The sequence below is a fragment of the Columba livia genome, chromosome 3 (assembly GCF_036013475.1).
Source record: "Columba livia isolate bColLiv1 breed racing homer chromosome 3, bColLiv1.pat.W.v2, whole genome shotgun sequence".
Lineage (NCBI taxonomy): Eukaryota > Metazoa > Chordata > Aves > Columbiformes > Columbidae > Columba > Columba livia.
This window is the reverse complement of record NC_088604.1, coordinates 88,734,028-88,757,895: the sequence shown is the minus strand read 5'-3', so window position 1 is coordinate 88,757,895 and position 23,868 is coordinate 88,734,028. Positions and strand designations below refer to the sequence as shown.

At 36.1% G+C, this 23,868-nt stretch overlaps 1 protein-coding gene across 2 annotated transcripts in view; it reads left to right on the top strand.

The window, feature by feature from the left end:
* Window positions 1–138: 138 nt before the first annotated feature.
* The window catches only part of BTBD9 (BTB domain containing 9), a 117,669-nt gene continuing 93,939 nt past the window's right edge, over window positions 139–23,868 (top strand). The window contains exons 1-7 of one of the 2 annotated variants that reach the window (XM_065058129.1): window positions 139–315; window positions 2,196–2,362; window positions 7,331–7,541; window positions 8,641–9,004; window positions 10,610–10,874; window positions 12,835–13,054; window positions 16,661–16,780. In XM_065058129.1, the coding sequence (XP_064914201.1) occupies window positions 2,281–2,362; window positions 7,331–7,541; window positions 8,641–9,004; window positions 10,610–10,874; window positions 12,835–13,054; window positions 16,661–16,780 (1,262 nt within the window). In that variant the 5' untranslated portion in view covers window positions 139–315; window positions 2,196–2,280. Of the gene's footprint in view, window positions 316–1,560; window positions 1,777–2,195; window positions 2,363–7,330; window positions 7,542–8,640; window positions 9,005–10,609; window positions 10,875–12,834; window positions 13,055–16,660; window positions 16,781–23,868 lie in introns of those variants that run through there. The other variant, XM_005503811.3, reaches the window with a different exon arrangement.

The following is a 23,868-nucleotide window of genomic DNA, read 5'->3' as shown; positions in this document are numbered from 1 at the left end:
AGGCGGCTCCCGGGCCCCCCAGCCCCGCTGCGGGCTGAGACCCCGACGCTGTTCCCCAGCTCCGCTCCCGACGTGCTGCTCTGCTACCCGCCGCCTCCGCTCTACGGCCGGAAGAGGAAGCCAGGCACCGCGCGAACGGAACTACGGCGGGTGAAGCGCGCCAGCGAGACCTGCTCCTGCGCCGTTCCCGAGCATGTTTGCTTCCTACGTCAGCACGCAGGAGAACGGCTGCTGTTGCTAAGTGACGTCAGCGCGCCGGTTGACGTAGCGACGGCGGCGGGGCAGGAGCTGGAGGCCTTGTTGGCGGTGGGGCCGGTGAGTCTCGGGGGAGCGTTACGGTCAGCGTGGCGTCCGCCCTCTGGAGAGGGTTCGTGAGGGCCGGGCGGCGGCTCCCGAGGCCTCCCCTGCGGCGGGCTCCGGCCCCTCGGCGCGCTGTTGTCCTGGCTCCTACCGGGCGCGGACAGGTCGACCCGAGAGCGGGCCGAGGGAGAGCCGCCGGCAGGAGCGGGGTCCGCCCGCGGGAAGCAGCCGGGGGTGTTCGGCGGTGGAGGGGTCCCGCCTGAAACGGCTTTTTGCGGAGGCGACGGAGGGGGACGGGCGGAGGTTGTCCCCGCGGCGCCGCCAGGCTTGGGAGGCGGTTTCTGGGGAGGCGGCGGCCCCGGTTCCCCGGGCGCGACCTTGGGCGGATCGCTGGTGCTCGGCCGCCCTCCGTTCCGTGGGTTGATGGGCCCGTCTCACCTGCCTGCCCTTCTGCGTGCCCCTGTGCTTTGCAAGACCCTGTGGTGGCCCTGTTTGTTTATTTGTTTGAGTATTAACTCAGTATTTTGGCACTTTGATAGTACACACGATGTTGTCATGGGTTCTTCTGGGGTCTTAGTACTTAACTACTCTTGCAAGTTACGCACTGCTGTGATTTGTTGAAATTACTTTTTGATTTAGAAGAAGCTGTCATATTGTCAGACTTCAAGAAAAAAACAACCCAAACCAACTTGATGTAATCTTGCCTGTAATCTTTCTTGTCTAGCAGTGCTCTTTGCTCACTTCATTTTTTAAAGCACAGCACACAGACCCCTCCCAAAGCCCTGTGCTGGAATCACTTAAATTTTTGGGTGTTGTGAGATTTATCTTGAGCCTCCTTTCAGTGTCAGTGTACTTAGCATGTTTTTTGTTACAAATTGATAAATCAGGTACTTGAAGTGTACTATTCCGTTGAGGTCTGTCCACTTATATTTATCTGAAAAAGCCCACTAGAATTTTTGTAAATGGTTCTTGAATACGTTTTCATAATACAAGCAAAATATTTACATAATACGTGTTATTCTCCAAAACTATGAGATCTGCTTTGTCAGGTACCCATTTCCAATTTGCTGGATTAAGATGTGGTTACTTTCCAATTCATAATACTGTCTAAAAATATTTTTTCTTTCTTCTCCCTTGCTACCTTTAAAGAAGATTAGAGAATCTCTTGTGAGAGAATTTGTAGACCAAGGTATCATCTGTTTAGCAAATTAAATACAGTTCATTTTTCCCACTGGCAGGTATGATGGGAAGAATAACTAATTTATACTTGTTGAGAGAAACTTATTATGCTGGTTATATATTTAAACAAAGCCTTATATTTCAGTATTTCTTCACCCCACAGTTTTGCCTTTGTATTTGTAAAATTAAAGGCTTGCTCAGGGGAGGATCTGCAACTGCCTGAAGTATTGTAAAAAACAAAACAAACCACAAAACAACCACTCAAACCCAAACATCCCTCCTAAAATCTTTAGCTAGGTAAGAACACTTAGAGAATTTTAGATGTGCTGGGAATAAAAAGTATGTGATACAGTTTGTACAGACTTGGCTTAATTAGGACACCTGTGTGGAAAAATGGTGTTTTCAAGGACATTAATCCTGTACCAGAAATGTCAGATGAATTTTTTGTGGTTTTACAGTGAACAAATGAACGGCAATATGTTACCACCTTTTTTGATGGTTAGAAAAATGAATGGTTGAAATTAAATTATGATGGCTCAAAAAAAATATTCTAATGCTATGTTCTGTCATTATTAGAAATTTTGCCATAAAATAGAGGGATTTTTTTTTAAGAATTTATTTGCACAAAAATTGCAACTGAGAAATATGCATCTCACTTTTGTGATAGGGTGCATGCCACCACTTTGTGATGGTCTATATTTCATGTATTCTTTCAGGAAATGGTACAGTTGCTGCTGTGCAGTTGGATGTTGTTGAAGAGCTTTTCTATGAGCTTGCTGTTCAATCTGTCAGTTGTTCAGAATGGCGAAGAACCCTAATTTTCAGGAAGCTGGTCAGCTGTCTACGGGCTACGTTCACTGTAGATCTTCAGACAGCTTTACTGGTAAGTGAACCAATGTATTTTCTTGAGATTTTAACTTAAGGGCTTACTTGTATGCCATTCTAACCAGGTTGTATCAAGTGCATTAGTATCTATTTTATATGTGTGTTCTAGAAATAATCTGCAATTAGTATATTGTTCTTTGTACCTAGCTAAACTTTTCTTGGTCTTCTATCAGAGGCGTATGTCTCTGAGCAGAACATAAACCACTAGCACTATAGCACTTAAGTAATGGGAAAGTATTTGCAGGTGAGCAGTATGTAACTTCCCATATGCTCTGAATAATAATATTTTTGGTACTAAATTGTTATCTAGAATGTTGTAATTGAATGGCGTGGTTATTTACAGAGTTAACAACTGCTTTTCTTTTAAGCCTTTCACAACAGAAGGGTTGGAGATGAGACTTAAAAGTTCTGTGAATTTAATCTACTTGATCTTGATCTGTATCTATAAATTCATACTACATTGATTATGTTATTGTTATTGGATACTAAATATTAGAACGTTTTGTTTTTCCATTTCTGTTACAGTTTTCACTCAGTCAATTTTGTTGTTGTTATTTAGAAATACAAGGGAGCTTCTGTAGTGAATCAAAATCAAAATATTTACTCAGGTTATACTCAGTGCATGTGGAAATGTTTACTAAAAATTCCCGTTTCCTGAGATGTTATCGTGTTGTACCAGAACCTATGAGAACAAAATATTTTTTAATAAAAAGACACGTGTATATCCACTTAAAAACCAAACCATATGTTTTCAAACAATGGTATGTTTGCACAGTAGCCTACTGTCACACCTACTGTGTTCTGTGAGGCTATGGTAATAGAGATTGTAATTAAAGTAGTATTTTGCTGGACTTGATTTAAAGCGTAGCAATATGTTTTTATGAAGTAATGAATTACGGAAAATTGAAATACTACTCAAATCCCTTCCTATGAACTGAGAACCAATTTCTATTTCTAGATAAAATAGTGGTATAATAGAACTATATTTAGGAAAATTGCCTTTGTGTAATTCTGACAAAATCTGTGTTATCTTGCTAGGTACAAACTAGATGATGAAGGAATTAAGTGTTTCAAGGGCATGAAATTATATGATCAGTGTTTATAATCCAGACTTTTAAAATACAATTTTTAGCTGTAGCGGTAGTCTGTTTACTTGCATTTATTTCTAACGTTTCAATAAAGTTATCAGTTATGTAAATATTTTTCACTCATTTTCTATTCAAAAATTCCAGATTATTCATGAACAATTTCCTAAATTCCTTTTTCCTTGCCTGATACATTATAAAAAAAACTTTTCTGTCCTTCGTCGCAACAGCATTGCTTTTCAGAGAGTTCCTTAGCGATAGCCCCCAAGTGGGGAAAGTGACTGAGTACTGGTCTTTGTTGCAGCACTGATTTGAGAGATGTTTAGTAAAGGTGTCATGGGGATTTTGCTGTTGTTGCTGTATTTTCTAGATCTCCTTTCTATATGACATAACATGTTACAGATTACTTACAGAAAAGAAATATCACAAGCTGAAAAACTGTGGAGGTTTTGTTGTTGTTTTTCTAGCCATGACACATATTGTGTAATATTGCATATTGCCTTATGTAATAAATACTGGGCTGCATTTTTCACATTCTCACTACTGAAAATCATGAAGGTTGTCCTTTAATGGGATCTTGGACAGAAGTGGTTTGTGGGCCTTCTGACTTAACAGATGCCTTTTGAGATTGTTGCAGTTTTAATGGTGCCTCTTTTTATTTCTGTGGCATGAACAAAGCTGCAGCAGCTGACTGCAGAAGCAGTTAATTAGCTCTGAGCGCCTCCTGGAAATAGGTTATGGTGCTGGCAAGAGGTTTGTAAATGGCTTGGCCTTTTATTCTGAAGTTTCCTTAGCGTTCTTCTTTGACTAGCAGGAAGAGTAAGCTGAACGCGGTGACATTGTTAGATGACAGAAGATGCCAGAGGGATCTTCAGGAAGGGCTTTGCCAAGCTCCTGGCAGCATCTGTCTATTTTATAATAAATAATACTTTGAGTTGCAAATAGAAAAATATATGTTTAGCTACACAGGGAGGTTGTAAGCTCATAGCTACTTGCCACAACTGAAGCAGAATATTACTTTTTACTTCCTCAAACAAGAAATGTGCAGATCACTTCCAGGGTTGATGGAATTCCTACCATCAACCAAGTCTAGGAAGATCTGAAGTCAGGCATTATTTGGTTCTATATTTTGAAGGCAGGACTGCTCTCACTGGGCTGCTTTATATGGAAAAGCCGCAGTACAGATGAACTTTGTGTTGGAAATGCATAGTAGTAAACAAATAAATGAGTTTGAGTGCTTCTTCAATATCCTAGTGTTACCCACAGAAAGCACATAGGGCACATTTGTAGTTTTCCTGAAGTTGCCAGTTTCCAGCACTTCATGTCATTTAAGCATTTTGCAAGGCTCCTCAGCCAGAGGTCTGTAACCATTGTTTGAGTCCCAGTATGTTCTTGTTTGAAACTGACAATTTACAATAGTACATTGTACCAGCAATTTAGAGCATTAAACAGTGGAACCAATTTTTCTTGCAGCTTACACACAGGGATTTCTAAGTTTCTACTTTCGTCGCTTGCTGTAGTTCAGTCTTGAACTGGCATCATTGGCTTATTAGCAAGTGTCCCCATTTCAGACTTTGCCCTCTTCTGTATACTGATCCTTGTTTATGTTCATGTACCCTTGAGAGGGAAGCGTGCTTTTGATTTTGTTTACTTGTTTGACCTGAAATGGAAACAATTTGCCCTTGAACTTTTCACCCTATTGGCACATGACAACATCCACAGCTACTGGAAGCATCAGTGTGCAGCTGATGGCATTCCCTTATCTTTACCACTTTTATAGTTGAGACAGGACCTATTCTTATTTTTTAGAGATAAGAGTGGATGAAGGAAACAAATAAGTAGAATGTAGAAAAAAAAATTAAAAATAGATTTTAAAATCAAACTGTACTTGTATGAATATCATAAATGAACTTCCCTAATGAATCAAAATTGGAACTAGCAGAAGAGAGTACAGAGTTGCTTGATAATGTGCATGTAACTTGCGTTTAATGGGGTTGTCTGATTATTGTGAATGCATATCAACAACAGCAATTAGAGACTTATAACGTGCAGAAGTCTTGAAGGGAGATCAGGGCTTGAGATTTGCAGCTGAATAACAAATACATCCTCTTGTGTGCTCCTTTGTTGTAAGAAAAGGCTTTATATTTTGAGGGCATTTCAATTTTGCTATAGTCTATAAACCAAGATAATTATGTTGTGATAAATATTGTTGCTAGTGTAAGTAAATGTAACCTGACTGTGAGTTAAATTAATCTTGCTTGTTACAAAGTAGATGTTACTGAAAGTGTATGTGGCATAAATCTGTTCAGTGCAGAGTTGTCTTAGCTAATTGTAAATTAACTAGTGCAAATGGAAGAAGCAGACTGTTATTATGAAAAACCGTAAAAATTAGTTTACTCTCCTGTCAGGGTAGAAGAAGGACTGTACAGTGCTCTGTGTTCCCCCGGTTAGGCTGCCTCCAGTATCTCCGCCAGTATTGCTGGTTTCACGCTGTAATGACCACACAGGCACTCAGCTTCTAATTCAAACAGCAGAGACAGCCCAAAGGAAGCTGGGTTTTGTTCCCATTTGTGCTATATAATCAATCTAGTATGCTGTGTTTTTCTTGAATCTTATTTTCTATCACTTTTTCTAGTTTAGTTTAAAGTTCCATGTTTCTACAGTATCTTGATTTTGGATTAACTGTTTCCAGGGGTTACAGAAGTGCAAATAATGCTTAAACCCATGCACATGTGTTTTTGTTGTTGGGGTAGCAACGACTGGAAACAGATGTGTATTTTCTCATTATACTTTTAAAATATAGCCTAAAATATGTTCATGTCATGAATATTTCACTTGAAACATTAATGTGTTAGCTGTGTGCAGGGTACAGCTTCATAATTTTCCTGTTTCTTGTGGTTCACCATCTTTCTTCAGCACTAAGTATGTGCTCATTTTGAAAAGTGGCTAGTCGTGGGAGCACAGAAGGTGTCTCTGAAAATATGGATGGTTATTATCTGAAGCAGCCAACCTTTGTTTATTTAAAAGTAAGCAGAAGTGTAGAAGCTGATTTGAGACCTAAATTCTCCTGTGGATGATCTTGCCACCAAGACTACAGAAAGCCTCTATTGCTGAAATAAACCAAACCCAACAAAACTAAAACCTCTTGTGAATTAAGAAATAACAAAATAATGTAATCAAAGATATGATTAATGCATTAATCTGTACTGTGCGTAAAATGGACAGTCTCCTACTTCTATGACTGAGCAGGATTAGGAGCTTTATTTTCTTACATATATGAGGGAACAAGAAGACATCAAGAAAGCTGAGTAGAGAGGGTAAGAAAATTGAATTGTACATTGTAAAGCTTTGCTCTTTGACAGACTTTGTTATTTATTAAAAGTTATCCAGATTGTATATTTTTTCCTGGTTCTGGAAAGTTGATTGGAATTCTGCAAAAACACTGATGTTTTTACTTATCACTGATTTTAGTAGAGACTTGGGAGTTAAGACTGTGCTTAATTGGTCAAATTATTTTATTTCTTTGTAATATATGTGCATTTTAATTCAGATAAAATTGCTTTCCAATGGTTACTTTAATTAAAATAGTTTAATTTTTAATTCTTTTTTTTTTTTGAAGCTCTTTATTTTAAGTAAATGGACTAACAGAGCAACAAGGTGCAATATTTTCTGTTGGCTAGAATTGTTGATGCAAGCTTGCAAGCTGCATTGTGTCCTGTTGTAAATGAACTTGAATAGAAAACCTCTTGTTTTCATTTTTCTTGTAATACGTGGTAAATTATACTGGTTGGCTTTTTTTTTTTTTTAATCGCAGCTTGATCTTTGCCATTTTTTTAATATTTGTGCCCTTTATAATACTGGTTGTTTTCTTTTTTCTTTAGGCTACCAATATCACCATCCCTCCAAGATGAGTAACAGCCACCCGCTTCGTCCTTACACGGCTGTGGGTGAGATTGACCACGTTCACATTCTGTCAGAGCACATTGGTGCTCTAATGAATGGGGAAGAATATAGTGATGTTACCTTTATTGTAGAAAAGAAACGTTTTCCGGCACACAGAGTGATCCTGGCTGCTAGGTGCCATTATTTCAGGTGAAGTATCGCTTTTGTCAGGCTCACAGGAAATTTTCATGCAGATAAGATAAACATTGTTTCTCTGTGAACTTTTCAGGGTGTAATCATCTGTCCATTGAGTGTGACCTTTTCTGTGTGAATGTTTCCCTGCACATCAAATTATTGTGTCCAAATATAAAAAGATAAATACCATGTCATGATGTTATTCTTTTGACCTTCATTAAATTGGATTTTGAAGGTAGTTTCACAAATTCAAGAGAGAAGTAACTTCTGAACAGAAAAGTTCTGTGGTAAAATTGTTTTGATTTCTCAGAGTATGGATGTTTTGCTTCTATGGAATATACTCAGTTAGAAAGTTCAATTTAGATGCATTGGAATTGAGTATTTAAAGAAGTCTGGCTGATGCAATTTAGAATATATATTTTAAAACTAGGAATGATGTTAATTCAGCTCTTTTAAGAGATGGACACTTTTCATTCTAAATATAATTAATAGAACTTCCTGATAATCTTCCAGTTAATTTTATCAGAGGGATAAGCTCATAAATAAACTGTGAATGCAAATTATGTTCCAACTGCCTATCATATTTAAAAAAAAAATCATTATTAGTACTTTGATTTTGCTCAAGATTTAGGATTTTGTTGGAGTTTCTGTGTCCTGGGTTTAGAGTAAGGAATAGAGGATTAAGAATCTCATGATTTGCTCATCTACCATTGCCACTATAGTGGTGAACTATTTTTTTCACTTGCTTTCTGAAAACTTTTCATTTTTTTTTTTTCTTAATGAGTGCACTATATGAAGAAAAAAAAAAAAACAACAAACAAAAACGAGAATCAAATCTCAATTTCTGCTTTGCAAGCTGTTGCTCAAAGTAGAGATGGGGCAATTGTTGTATAAGATAAAAACATGATGCATTAGAATATTATTCTTGTGCAGCTTCTTGCAGAGCAGCGCTGTACTTTATATGCCAGAAATAAGGGTTTTTCCTTTGTAGATTCTTAAACCATATCCCTTTTGTGTTCCCCTTGCTGTAAATAGTAATTTATTCTTTTCTCTTTCTACTTTTTGCCTGGCTTTTATCAGGATATAAACTTCTCAAATTTTCTCTTCCTTACAGAGCATTGTTGTATGGCGGAATGAGAGAATCTCAGCCTGAAGCAGAAATTCCTCTTCAGGACACCACTGCAGAAGCATTTACCATGCTGTTGAAATATATTTACACTGGTCGTGCTACACTACGAGATGAGAAAGAGGAGGTTCTCCTAGACTTCCTAAGCCTGGCACATAAATATGGGTTCCCAGAACTGGAAGATTCCACATCTGAGTATCTTTGCACAATACTTAATATTCAGAATGTCTGTATGACATTTGATGTTGCCAGTCTGTATTCCCTTCCCAAATTAACTTGTATGTGCTGTATGTTCATGGATAGAAATGCCCAAGAGGTGCTCTCCAGCGAAGGCTTCCTTTCGCTTTCTAAGGTATATTTTTTGTTTGCACTTTTTTCCCCAGGAATGTTTATTTCTCTACAACTTCATGATGAAATGCTAATGGGGGCACAAAAATACAAGTTTATATGTTAGTTAACAGGTATCACTTTTTACTAGTGAAACTGTGACAAATGGAAATGTTCAAGCCAAGGTGAACTGTTTTGAATTTTTTAGGTATTTAGTTTTGACCAGTCAGAATAGATAAATGAAGAAAATTTGATGGAGTGTTTGAAAAGGTAGAAGCAGATAATCTAATCTTAAGTTGTTTTTTTGATCTGTTCTTGAAATAATATAATTTGGCTTCTAAACGCTGTCCAGGGGATATAAAGGAAAGATTCGAAGGTAGCAGAAGATACTACTTTCCATTAATTTCTTGATATAAGCTGTCTCAGTGATAGATGATATTTCTACTGTGTAAGCTGAAGCATTCTGGAAGTTCTTGTGATTTATATTACTTATTGTCATCATGTTCTGAAATTGCATAATATGGTGATGGTGTGGGGTGGTTTGGGTTTTTTCTGTGTTGTTTTTGTTGTTGTGAGATGCATAAATATTTGTGTCTGAGTTAGGCTGTTGTATGCCACTGAAATTTTCCACTTACTCTGGAGTGGTCTTTGAACTGGATGTAATAGTGCAAGAGTGTTTTCAGATGGTGTTCACCTGAAGCAGTAGAGCATCTTGAATGAATGATGGTTTAATTTTTATTTCTTTAAGTGTTTTCAGTGAAAAGGCTGTGATGGGTCTAATCCTTGAATAACTACAAGACACTCTGCTGACTGACTTACTAGTTGCATGGGAAAGAAAAATGCGCTTTCTCTCTACCATACCCTGTTACGTGCAGTTTGTTAAATCTGAGCTGAGAGAGCATATGATCAATAAAGAAATTAGCAAATGTCATTCATCAGGAAGTGCATACTCTGACATCTTTGGCATAGCCAGTCCTGGTATATATGAGAGATTTGTCTTTTTCTTAGGCAAACTCCTAATTATGCTGCTAGCTAAGTGAAAATAAAAAAGCTGTTCAGTTCTTTTTGTTCTCATTTTGCAGTCAGTGGGTTTTCTGCATGAGTAAGAACCACTGAAGTTTTTGCCTGCTGATTTTAAGTAGGTACCGAAAGAGAGCTAAAAAGGGTCAGTGGGAGGCAGAAATCGCAAGTAGTTATAAATGGTTTTAAAAGGTGCAAGCCACACGTTTTCTCGTCAGTGTTCTTATACCAGTCTAACCTTAAGGGGATGCTTTGAATTATACTACCAAATCCCCAATTCACTTCTTATGTTCCAGAGTAAATTTGATACAGTAACTGGAATTAAATTGATTTGAATAGTTCTCTACATTTCAATTCTGACTTATTTCTCCTAGTGGGTTTATAATATTACCTATTATTTACATGATGGATTCAATAATTTTTTGCATAAGTAACTAAAACAAGCTACTGTTTCAGGTAGTCTCTCCTTTGGAGATTATTTTTAATAACTAAAGTTAAAATCTCCATTAATTTTTGCCTTTTTTTTGTTTCCTTTTTTCTTCCTGTTTTTAAAAAAAAATATTTAATTTTATTTCTATTTATTTAGGACTTTATTTTTTTTCTTTTCCAGGCTGCTCTTCTAAGTATTGTACTGAGGGACTCATTTGCAGCTCCTGAGAAGGACATTTTCCAAGCTCTGATGAATTGGTGTAAACATAACCCCAAGGAAAACCATGCTGAAATCATGCAAGCAGTACGTTTGCCATTAATGAGTCTAACAGAACTACTAAATGTTGTAAGACCTTCTGGATTGTTGTCACCTGATGCCATCCTAGATGCCATTAAGATTCGTTCTGAAAGTCGGGACATGGATCTCAACTACAGGGGCATGTTAAGTAAGTATGAGGTTGGTGGTTTGATTTTTCTTTTTGTCATTTGGTGACTATAGTTGTCTGGAGGATATGGTTAATTTCTTCTTTGAGTTTTTATCTATCGTGTGTTTTAAAAAAAAACTTATATAATTAAATATCTTGTTACATACTGTTCTTGCCATTTCTATTCCTCAAATGATATTAGTCAACATATTTTCTTACTTTGTATCTCATATTACTCAAACATGAATGTTGTAATAAGAGTATTTTCCTAGAGGAAGTACTATTCTAATAGCAAATCTTTGGCAGGAACATTAAAAATAAAAACGCATTGGCTGTGGGATATGCAATATTTAAATGGTTTTATGTTGATGATAACTCATTTTCTACTTCATGAAGATTTTCATCTTCACTACTTTTGATTTTTCTCGTACTATTTACATGCTTGCCCAAGTAGTTTAAACAAGTCTTCCAAAATTCTGTTCTGGAAGTCTAAAAAGTTTGACTTTTGTCTGTATTCTCTGTTAATTCAACAATAATATCTAATACTGAACTTCAAAAAGATATTGTTAGTTTGCCGTCTAATATGCGATTTGTAGAGAGTATTTGCCCCACAGCAAAGAATCAAGTGAAGTGTTCTTTGAAAGCCTGCAGTGGAGTCTGTCAGTCATGCATGAAGAGTCCTGAAAATGTAACTACTTTCTCAGAGCTGTATCCCCTCTTTGTTCTCTCTTACAAGTTACAGATTTAATATTTAAACATATGAGTTAATATTAGGATATTGTAAAGGTCTTGTCATGTAAGACATTCTGTTGGCAGTGCGGTGTTTTCTGAATTTTTTTCTGCCTATTTATGTCTCAGTAATAATATGCTCCTAATCTCAAGATTTCCAGCTTCGTCAGAATTACAGCTTTTTATGGAATTGAATTTCTGTGTTGTTTTAGTACTAGTTCAGGCTCTCGGGACTTCTTCTGTTTGTGGAAACATGGCAATTTCATAGTTGTGCATTTAATGTTTTTATGTAGTAGTACTACAATACAGTGAAAATTCTACCACTTCAAATTCTGTTCCTTAGATGTTAAACTTAATGTTCTGTTAAAATTCGTACTTCTCTTGTCAACTTGCCTGAATGGTTCAGGGGCAGATTTTCATCATTTAGATTTCAGATCATGTTTTATAGACCTGTCCTCAAACAAGACTGTTCAAAATGCCTTTTCAACAGGGTGGTTCATCAATGTGTTGTTTTGTAGTTGGAGTTAGGGATCATTATCTCCAGTTATCTTGATAGAAGATCTGTTTGTAGGATGTAACAAGTTTATTCCTGTGAAGTGGTGGCAAAAAGATCTTGCTTTACCATGTTCCTTCAAAGCTCTAGTAGCCAAAATTTCCATTTCACTCAGGTTTATTTAGCTTTGCAGAGTACTGGAAGCTTGTATAGCTATCCAAATAGCTTGTATAGTGATACCACTGTATGTACCGCTCTGCAAATGCATGATGCATCCACATCTTGAACTTTGCATGGCATTTTTAGTTTCCTTCCGCTTCAAACCAAAAAACCTCCAGTTGAAATTAGAACAAAAAAAGTGAGAAGGGCAAAAAATTAGAGGTATGATGAGAGGTTGATCACAAAGAGAGACTTGAATAGACCAAACTTTTAAAACCAGGAGGAAAGTAATGATTTAATGAGAAAGTTTCAGTAGAATTCTGTAGAATCATGAAGGGGACTGAGAATATAGATGCTACATACTAGTAAATTATCACTACATATTATGATAAAAGGCCTAAGGGGCATTAAACGAAATGGAAGAAGGAAAATTTCTAAAATACTTCTCTTTTTCTACTTTTGTTTTTCCTTGAGAATGTGTTTGTAGCCAAGAAAGGATGCTGGCAATAATTTTTTGTTCTGACCTAATACAGTTGATGTTTAGAACAGTGTGCAGTGTGAGAGTATAAAAACTAAGCAATTATTTCCTCCTCTTCATAGTACCAGGGGAAAATATTGCAACAATGAAGTATGGAGCGCAGGTTGTAAAAGGGGAGCTGAAGTCCGCTTTATTAGATGGGGATACACAGAACTATGACTTGGATCATGGCTTCTCTCGACACCCGATCGATGATGACTGCCGTTCTGGAATTGAAATCAAACTAGGCCAGCCATCGATAATCAACCACATACGAATACTCCTGTGGGACAGAGATAGTCGGTAGGTGCCATTTCATGTAAATAGGGAAAGTAATGCATTTCATACTGGTGGTAATATATTAGTGCAAAATATTCATTAAATATTTTACAGAAACGGCATGATACAGTGTTGGAAATGACAACTGTTATTTTTAAAAATACCCTGCTTTTTAAATGCAGTTTTGGCTGCTTACACACCAGATCATCTTTGTGATAGTAATCTACCTTATAATATTTCAGAGTATTTTTTGTGTCTTCATTAAATAGTTAATAATGAAAGTTTGCATAATTTAAATTGTTAGAATTGTTTTCTATTTGGCACTTAGTTTTCAGCTGCTTTTATTTCAGTTTGAAAAACAGTATGCTAGTTCTTTTGCAGAAACTGTATTTTTTACATATTTACATTCCAAACATTGAAGAAGTGTTTGTTCAGATTTTTTTCGATATATCAAAATTGTTAAGAAATAACACACTTTGATAATAATTTGGAGAAAGTAAAATTTGCTTAGAATGTGAATTACCAGCTAACTACAGTAGTTAGTAGAAGCCACTTCATGGTGAGACTGGTGGAGTATGAACTATCTTGGATGGCTTAGCCAATTTATGCTCAGCTGCTTTGTATTATTATGGAATGCATGAAAGATCAAATTACGCATATTTTAACAACTGAGTGACTGCTTAAGTAGGAAAATTGCAAGGTTCTCTTTATCTGACAAGTTGAGTATACTAATTTTATAACTTGGCATGACAAAGATTTTACAGTTTAGTAGACAGCTCATGCAGATATTCATAAGCAATTTTCTATGAAAAACAATAAAACAAGCTGTTTATACTTTTAACACATTATTACCTTTCTGATAAAAGTTTAATTTTATATTGCTTCCAGCCTAGTTTAGAATTGCAAACCAGTTGCATTTTGTTTTGTTAACTAAGATATGTGCTATTTTACAACAGCGTGTACTAATGTTTTATTGATTTTTATTTTTGTAAATGAACTTATTTTAAAAATATGATTTGCAGTTATTAATCATTCAAAACAAACTGCATCAATTTTTAGCTATTTAATTGTTTCAAGTAAGTTCTTCACATTCAGTTCAACTGAAATTTATGCTTTTCCTTGGTTCCTTTTGGAAAGATTGAAAAGTAAAACTTTGAAGGTACAAGGAACTGCTTCATACAATATTACACTACTTGTCCCAGAAGATCAACCCAGTTTATAAACCAATTATCAACCAATTTTATAACATATGGAAAATTATTGAAGACATATAATGAAGAGTTCTCTAGCAATTTTTAGAAAAACGACCCTCATATGCAAGGCTGTTGAAATGTAGGGAAAACTCCTTATCCTTGCGGCAGCTTATTAGAAAATTATATGTTGCTTGGTGTCTTTTGCCCTTCCTCTGAAATGTATAGGACAAACCTTTGTTGGTGGCAGAATACCAGACAAGATGGACTTGTACTCCAGAGTTTTTTGCCTTCATAAATTGTTGTGGGTGCATTGGTTTAGAATCTTGTTTGTGCATCATCCTGACTTTGTTTTTCTCTGGAAAGTTTGCTATTAGACTTTCTTTTCCTCTGTATCAGGTATAGTACCTGAATTGTCAGGTTCCCCCTGCCTCCAGTAGCTCAACTATCTAAGATAAATGGAAAAGGAAGTATTTGGGGTACTTTTGTCCAGTTGTGGGCTCCTCAGTAGAAGGAGGAATTTAATGCTCTCGTTACATATTTAGTCAAAGAATATAGAGAACACAGGGCCGGAGTCCTCTTACAGCTGTGTGCCGAGAGGGCAGAGAGCAGTGGACAAAAGCAGAAAGATAAGTTCCTGTTAAATATTAGGAAAATAATTCATAATGGGGTAGTTGAATGTAGGCAAAGTTTGCCCAGAGATGTTATGGATATCAGTCCTTGGAGGTATGCAGAACTTTACCAGCCAGGACCTTAAGGATCTTGCTCTAAGATTGTCCTTGCTTTTTCTAGAGATCCTTTCCAACCTATATACTCTTTTAGTCTAAGAATTGCCAGCCACTTATCTGCATCTTTCTCATGGGATACGTGAATATTATCTCCAAAATAGATGGTTTAGCAACTGTATGAGCGCATGGTGAACATCTTTTTAAACTACTCATTCGTTTTAACTGTCTCTCTGAAGCTCTGGTTGGTTGGATATCTTTATATAGATAATGTATGTTCTTAACAGAACCAAATGCAAACTAACAGGTGTGTTTTGCACCTCTAGAGGTGTTATTAACAGATGAATTGTGGATATAAACATGCTAACGAGACTAGCTGTCCAAATTACCTCTGCAAAAAACATGTTGTCTTTAAGAAAATAAAAGGCATTGTGTTGTGTATTATAATAGGAATCTTTTTGAGATAATTTTTGTTTGCTTGGTACCTTCAGAAACAAAAATAACCCAGCATGTTGTATATTGGCTACAAATTTACATTAGTCTAGTGATGGTGATGTGAGAATCCCTAAGGTCTCACCACACAGGGGACAGACAATAAATTTTGGATCCAAACTGCTGAAACTCTAAAATGCTGGATGCTAGTTTGGCCAGGTATGCATGGGCCAGTAATAATAATGTTGCTAAAACAGTGTATTTTTATGGGTTGTGAATATTATACATCTGGTTGGTGTGAATGTGAAAGCTGATTACGCAATGGACATCTTGAAGATCCTGCATTACCTTTCAAAGTTGATAAATTAGTATTAACAGTGCTATCTAACATTTTAAGAATTTTTAAAAATACAACTTTAGATATCCACCTCTCTAAACCTTCTGGTAGAAATCAGCATGAAAGGAGGATAAGTGCTAACATGGTGATGTTGAAATTTCTGTGAATATTGCGGACTAGTATGTTAAGAGAAACAAAATATTTTGAAACAGATATTTCATGACCTGCTGATCCACAAGTGCAGTTTCTACTTTATTCTAAGTACTACTGCTGGAGGTATAATATGGAAATAGCTGTGACTTAGTTTGGGTTTTCTTTCTCCTGATAGAAAACTATAAGCTAAACATCATTGGTAAGCAAAAGGAAGACACAGATTGGATAAGTCACTTCTTTTATTTTTGGGTGTTGAGGTAATTTTGGTGTGTGTATGTGAGCAGTGACAGGCTAAACAGTATATTTGTGAACAACTTGAGAAGTGAAGAAAAACATCAGCAAGAAGATGATAATAAAGTAAATTGGCATTTTTCATGTGGTTTGCAATTGCATTTTCGATCTGCTAAATATGTTTTGTTTTTTCTTTATGGATATGACAATAGAAATCGTAACTGTATCACTGATGGTTTAGGTTTATTCCATGCAGAAGGAATACAATTATTACAGTGAGTTGAAAGTCTCCATTGCATTTTTTTTGAGGGACAATGGTCTCACCTGTTTACTGTAGATTGTGAGTGTTAGAATGTTTAAAGTAATTCTGAAAATGTCTTAACTGCGTGAGAAATTAATTTCAAAGTTAGTTGGAAGATAGGGATTTATTTTAGATACAGGTCTGTGGGTAGGAACAAATAGCCTTATTTTCAGCACAACTGAAAATCCAGAGAAAGTGTAAGATTTAATACCCAAGATATGGCTGCTTGTATTCTAACCAGTGTTTTTTGACAATTTATAGGTCTTATTCCTACTACATTGAGGTGTCCATGGATGAGTTAGACTGGATTCGGGTTATTGATCACTCAAAATACCTCTGTCGATCCTGGCAGAACCTCTATTTTCCTGCCCGTGTCTGCAGGTTAGTTCATCAATGTCATGTTGCATGGCTATCATTAAATAATGTAGACACCAGAAAAAGTTGCTGGATTTTGCCACTGCATTATGAATTTCTTATAATGTATGATATGTGCAACTTTCATCAGCTATCTTAAAAAAATTAAATTTGTCTATCTTGGTGAATGGTGTTTAAATGTAAATATAGGTGCAGACCTATATTGCAGACCTTTTTTGAAAACTCTGTTGCTTCCATCTCGAACTGTGCATCTCTTTATCTGTTCTTTGCTTTTTGAGTCATACTCACTTTTCCTTTTGCAGCTGATTTATTTTTTTTTTCAGTCAGTAGTAAACATCATTCCTCGGCTGCCAAAATGTTTAAAATGTGTTGACATACTTGCTGTACAACTTGGAAATGTGTTTCTATATATTTTATATTTTTTCTGCTGTTGCATTGAAAAAGTGTTTTAGACAGTTGTGAAAGAGAAAAAGGGGAGAATTAGGACTAAGGAGGTTTGAGCAATGCATTGAGTAAACCAAAGCAGCCAGATGGGTTTAATAGTTATTAAGGTGATGATGTCTTCTTACTGTAGGTGCTGGGAATTCTGGGAAGAGCTTATGATCGCCGTGAAGCTATTTTATGCAAAAGCTGAATTGAGCTCATTGATAGAGAGGCCACGATTTGTAGATTGCAAAGATGTTACCATAATGAGATTTTTGGGTCACAGACCCAAAAAGGAAATGCCCTACGTTGTAAGAATTATTCTGTAGACACAAACTTTTTAATTAGCACAGCAATTCTTGGAATCCCCAAGGAGGGGAAGTGCTATATTTTCTCCAGAGAATGACTCTTTCTCTGATCTTTACTGCTCTGCAACATGGGATTGCTGGCAGAGTCCATGTGGACAGTGTCTGGTGGGTCACTCATGTGTCTCTCCTTCTCAGAGAACTCTTTCTCAGGCTCCCTGTCCTTTTAATAAGTTCATCCTGAATGTAACTGACTTGAAAGTTATTTTTCCTGATATAAACAAATGTGTTTTCACCTTTTCCCTGCAAGTTTTATTATTCCGATTTTACTGTTTTTCTGAATTGTCTGGTGCTGTACTCTAGTTCGTGTGCAAATCTGATAATTTCTTGCTTCAAGGTGTCTGCAATAAATCATCTAGCAATAATGAAATGCCTCATGGAGTTTATAGGTGTTGTACATTTCCTGGGGATATTTTGGTGTGTGTGTGTGACCTTAACTTGGTGCAAAGTAGACAGATTTTTAGTAAGCACAGCTTTTTTGCTTCTGTCATACTAGCAAGAAGATTTGAAGAGATCTAGGATGTTATGGTAGGACTTCCCTTGATCTTCTTTCAAAAGGGCAGCCATTCTTTGGCCTCATTCAGAGACTTGTCTGAAAGATATTTTTCTGTTTCAATATCAGTTCATCTGCTTCTCATCTCCTCCCTCAGCTGTCTTCATCTCTACGTGTGTATGTGCCATGTTTTGAGAGCATTATTGCTCTGTTTTGGTGAAGACTTTTTTTTAACCTTGCCTTAAAGTGCGCTGAGGCAAGAGTAGAGAGGAGAACGTTATTCCAGGGTTTTAGATAGTATCTTACTCATATTTTGTCACAAAAGGACCTCATGTACTTTCTGGCTCTCTGATGATCTCTTAATGCTTTGCGACTTGCCCTGTATTGGAGGAACACGAGTTCAGGCATGAGTTCATTTCATGTGGTGTGTCTTATGCGTAGCTATATGTTGTTTACTTAAATGCATGCACAAGCACACCTGGAAACCTCCACCTTGCAGTTTTATTTTAGCAGATAGTTGAAGTATACAGTTGTCCAGGTAACTACAGCACAGTTTTTCCTATCACATAGTCCTCATGCCTCTTATTTTTCCTGTTCTGCTCCATGATCCCCAGTAAACCTGTTATTTTCTATAAATCTCTGTTCCTCATTATCATATCTACAGAGAGGGGTGGAATTCCCTGGAGGTGTGTAGCTGCTTTGAAGAGCAAGTGAAAGAGCTAAAGAGAAAATGATATAGCAGCATAAATTTATGAGTACTTATTGTTAAGGAGCAGTAACCTTAAGGCAATGTGAGTTCTCAGTTGTGAGTCAACATGATAATTCAGGGTAGTTTAGATAAGGCTGTTCTGTAATCTATTTTTACATCAGTGAATTGTTGCCTACGTTATATAAAAAGTGAATTTGCTAGTCAAAAATAAAAGTACTGTGACTATAGTTTACTGTTCTTTTTATGTATTTTTTTTCCTGTAAATAATAAGAAAAAGCTATTATATACGTAATTAAAAGACCTATAATTGGTGACAGTTCTTTTAGGAGTTCCACTTTGAGATCTTTATATTTATTTATTTGCTTTAATATAAATAAATTCAAGTTGATGGTTGTGTCTGCTTTAATGAGGGGTTTGGACCAGCTGACCTCCAGAAGAGAGGCTTTGGGTGGGGGAGGCCACGTACACGTAAGTTTTAGTATTTGAGACTTTTATTTATCTGTCTTGTAATTAATATGCTGTAGAGAAAGAAGTAATCAAGGAGGACTAGGCTTTTTTTCCGTTTCAAATTTTGTGTTTTTGTGATTATGTATTTCAAGTGGTTTTGTTGACTTAAATGAGTTAAATTAGTTATATTTAGGATACTAACATAGGCAAAACAGAAATCTTAAAATACATAGCAGCTTTTTGTCATCTAAAAAGATACGATATCCAGCATTGTTAGCACAGATTCAAAATATGAACTAATATGAGATTGTCAGAATGTATTCTTTTAAGACTTGCTATTGTTTTTACACGTTATGCATGCTTATCAAAGGGCAGCTATGTTTTAAGTGTTCTCTGTCTAGAAAGAAAATATCAGATTATCAGCAAATAACGAAAAACAAAACAAAACACAGCAACAACAAACAACAAAACAAAAAGCATTTATTTCATTTCAGGATGAAAATACCTGCCCCATTTTTAAGGGAAGACTGGAATCCGACTTGTCACTCACATATATTAGCACTAGGTTAATTAATACATTCTTTACATCCCAAACTACTTATGTTTTCATATTGCTCAACACTACTTCCGCTCTGTACTATTGAGTCAGTCTGACAAGTTCCACTGCCAAAATTTTCCTCTTCATGGACAACAGGAGTACTGAAGAATCTAAGTATTGTGCCTTTGCTCTGTGTTCTTGACATTAGTTTAACATTTATTCCCTTTTTGTCTTAGTCATGCAGATAATAATATCTTTGCAAACAACCACTTAGGGAACCATGCAGCAATTTTTTTAAAGGTATATGTGCCTTGTCAGTGGAAGATTCTGGACTAAATATCTTTTCACAGTATGGTTTCTTACCGGTAGAGATTTGAAGTAGGTGGTGGTGATGTGTTTTGTGGGGTTTTTTGGTGGTGGTGGTGATGTTTTTTTAGTTGATTTTAGTTCAAAGTGCTTTATGGCATCACTGTATAGGATGAATTCTTGAGTAGTAACAGAGAATTGAAGACTAGAGTTATTTGCTGTGGTTTTTATCTAGGCATCTTTTTTCAAAGCAAGGGAGTAGAATGTGCCAAATTCTTTACATGTTGTTGAAGGACAGCGTCTTTGTGTCTGATACGCTAGAGCAATTGTTCAAATATAGATTATAAAGAGAATATGAGCCCTGTAACATTAGGCAAGGTTAGTTGCCTTTTTGAGTTACTTTTCACATAAATACTACTTATGCAAGGTGAGAGCTGTCAAGGGCTGAACTAATGTGTTCACTTGAGTTTTAAGAAGCTGTTCAAACATTTCCATGGACATAAAAGTTGATGGTGTGTATCTTCTGTTTGCATGTGTAAAGGTGGGTTTGTTTTTTGAAAAACCTTCACTTTTAATCTATCCTTTTTCAAGTCCACAATCAATGCCTTTTTCACACTAGCTGGATGGAAAAAATGCAACCTTCTGGCATTTAGTTATTAAATAAAACAAGTAATTTATACCATAATAAATTAAACCAGTTTAGTCTCCTTAACAAGTGATTTGTTGTATTATGTGTGTCACAGTCTCTATCATGGCTTTTGTTTTTTAACATATGGAGCATCACAGCATTGTGGAGTATTTGCAGTAGTGTTAGAGTTAGCAGCATTATTGTACTTCTCATGAAAGATAATTTGTACTTGGCAAAGCATGTACCAAGCCATCCAAACTGATTAGGCAGTATTAAGTAAGTAATGTGACTCTTTACACTCTTCCTTCTTCGTGTTCCTTGTGAGCTCCAGTCTGTTTCAGTAGGTTCAGATACCTTTTGCCAGCCATAGCCTTTGTCTAGATTAATATATGAAAAATGGAAGGGCAGTGACCAAAGACTCTGAAATTCTGTAATGAAAAGGAGATAAGATTGTTTATGCTTCCTCACACAAAGAAAATTATTTATTTGTGTTTTGTAGGATTTAATCCCTGATTTAGATATACAATCTAATTTGTACAAGGAAGATTAATTCTTAGGCATTGAAGCTTAGTATAATGGGCAAGAGGGTGTTGCTGTATTTTGAGGTGTTTTTTGGTTTTATTTGTTTGTGGTGTGTGTTTTGTTGTGTTTTTTTTTCTAATAAGAAAAAAAGCTATGTATTATACCTGAGCTTTTTATTGACATAATTGTATTTTAGACTTTTAATTTTTGCTTTAAGTATTTTAGATTACATTATTCCACCACCTTTAAAAATTGAACAGCCGTATACTATGCAGAAAAAGCAAAGAAGAGAGGGATTGTGTGGCAATTTTTTCTTTTTTAAAGTGGTGCAGTATTTTTTTTTTCCATGTCTTTTGGTCCTAGTTTCATTGTTTGCATTTTTAAAGCAGTTTTCATGTAGAGCTGAAGACTTGATTTACAGGGAAGACGGGAGACAGAAAATAGTCATGTAAGCAGGTTTCTGTCAGTTAGGAACAAGTGTCAGATTCATAGTTACTTCAGCTTCCTCTTTGAATAGGCAATGTGGAAGAGAGTGCTTGTGCATTTATTATTCTTCCGTGGTTTATTACCAATTTTGAAGTGAATATTTTCCTTTCCTATTTCCAAGTGTTTTTAGTACGTGTCTTAATTAAGCCAGCTGCATACCCTGTCATTAAACTGAAAAAAATGAACATCATCTTCCTGATGATATTAAAAAGTTAACTCTGTCTTCTATAGCACCTACTCAGTCCATAGTCCTGACAGTGTTGGATTGTGTTGTGTTTTAAGAAATCAGTAATAAAAATCATAGAAGAGCTGCTTGTAGGTTATTTCTCATGTGGGTATCAGTTTGAATATGGGTAAGCAACAATAGTTCATGAAAAAAAAAAATAAAGATAAGCAGAGCTGCGATTCTGAGCCACAGCTCTTTTCAGGATAAAGAAGTGGAAATACATTAAGTGAATGTTAATATCTCTAAAGGTCTTTGAACAGGCAGTGCTGTTTTCTGTTTTATCCTTCTCACTTTTTTCATCTTTTTGTTTGTTTTTTGTGGCTTCCATCTTTTTACTTTGCCCTGGACCACAAATTTTGAAGAAATTCATTAAAGCAATTACAAGGAAATTATTTTGAGAGGTCTCAACACAACTCAAAAATAGCCACAAGGTGTCACTATGATAAAAGTTTAGAAGACTTAACATCTTTCTGTTTAAACTCCTTTAGTTTAGCTGTTATTCCTAATGTATGTTGAGCTTGTGTACTACACTTTCCAGATCTACAGAATCGTTATTGTTTGCTGGTTTTGCTATATTTTCCATGTCTGATCTGACGTTGGACGATGCTGAGTTTTAATTGGAGAAGTATTTGCCTAATGAGAACAATTTATGGTTTGAAATGTAATGCTATTTTGTCAATAATACCAGAATTTCAAAAAGATAATGAAAGGGGGAAGGGGCCAATTTTTATCTGCATTTGCTACTATTTTATTATCTGTTCTTGAGATGTTGTACTGTGGCTAATCAAAGGGAAATATTCATTAATTACTACTCCATAAATTTTTGGTCCTAAAGCATGTTTCTATTAAAAGATCTGATAATGTTATAAATGCAGGAAATTATTTAAGCATATTATTTTTTTCACTTTTCAAAAATTTGTTTTAACTTGAAAAATGTTGAGGTTTCCTCCTACTAGTATGTCGAATTAGTAGTGGTATAATATGTCTAAGTGCTTTGTGTTTCCCTTAAAGTGCTTGGCTGCTATTGAAATTGTGGTGTGTAATTATTTTTACTTTAAAAGGTGCATTCATGTGTTAAATATATTTATCAGTGTGGAGAGAATTTCTTGCCTTGCGTTTTATTAAGCATTGACCGTATTGGGTGACTTTTTGTTCAGTGCTCCAGCAGTTTTTGCTACTAATGATCACACCATTTATAATCCTCTGCCTGAGTGGAGATAAATTAAATTGTAGACCCTGACCCCTGAGCACTGAAAAAAGCAAAATGTAATAAATGTTTCCATACTAGCACAGTTCTAAACTAAGAAAGGTTATTAGCTGTGCACAATTATTTTGCAGGTACTGACACATGAACAGATGTGATTTTTAAGTACAGGCTGGATAACTTTTTTTTTTCTTTAATTCTCTTCTTGGTCAGGCAGCCTCAGATACCTGTGCTTTATACTAGTGACGGTACAATAATTTTATTTATTTTTCTTTCCACATTAAACAGCAATGTATCAGTTTTAGCCTTACCAGTAGGTCTCGGACAACCTTATAGAATCATAGAATCATTTCAATTGGAAGAGACCCTCAGGATCATTGAGTCCAACCATAGCTCAACCTAACTTAACTCTAGCATTAAACCATGTCACGAAGAACCTCGTCTGAATGCCTTTTAAACACCACCAGGGATGGTGACTCCACCACTTCCCTGGGCAGTTTTCCTGTGCATGGTGCAACTTAGTAATAATCATTTGCCAAAAGGTGTTCTGAATATGGTTCAGTTTGAGATGTCGAACAAGAGAGGAGTTAACTCTTGAGAAAAAAGCAGTTGAAGCACTGTCCCAGGTGCTTCAACTGAGAAGAAAGTCATGTTTGCTGTTCTAATGAGCATCAGCTTTTTAAAGCAAGTAATTCTGCTTTCTCCCCAGTGGAGAACAATGGTGTTTAGAAAAGGTACAGAGACATC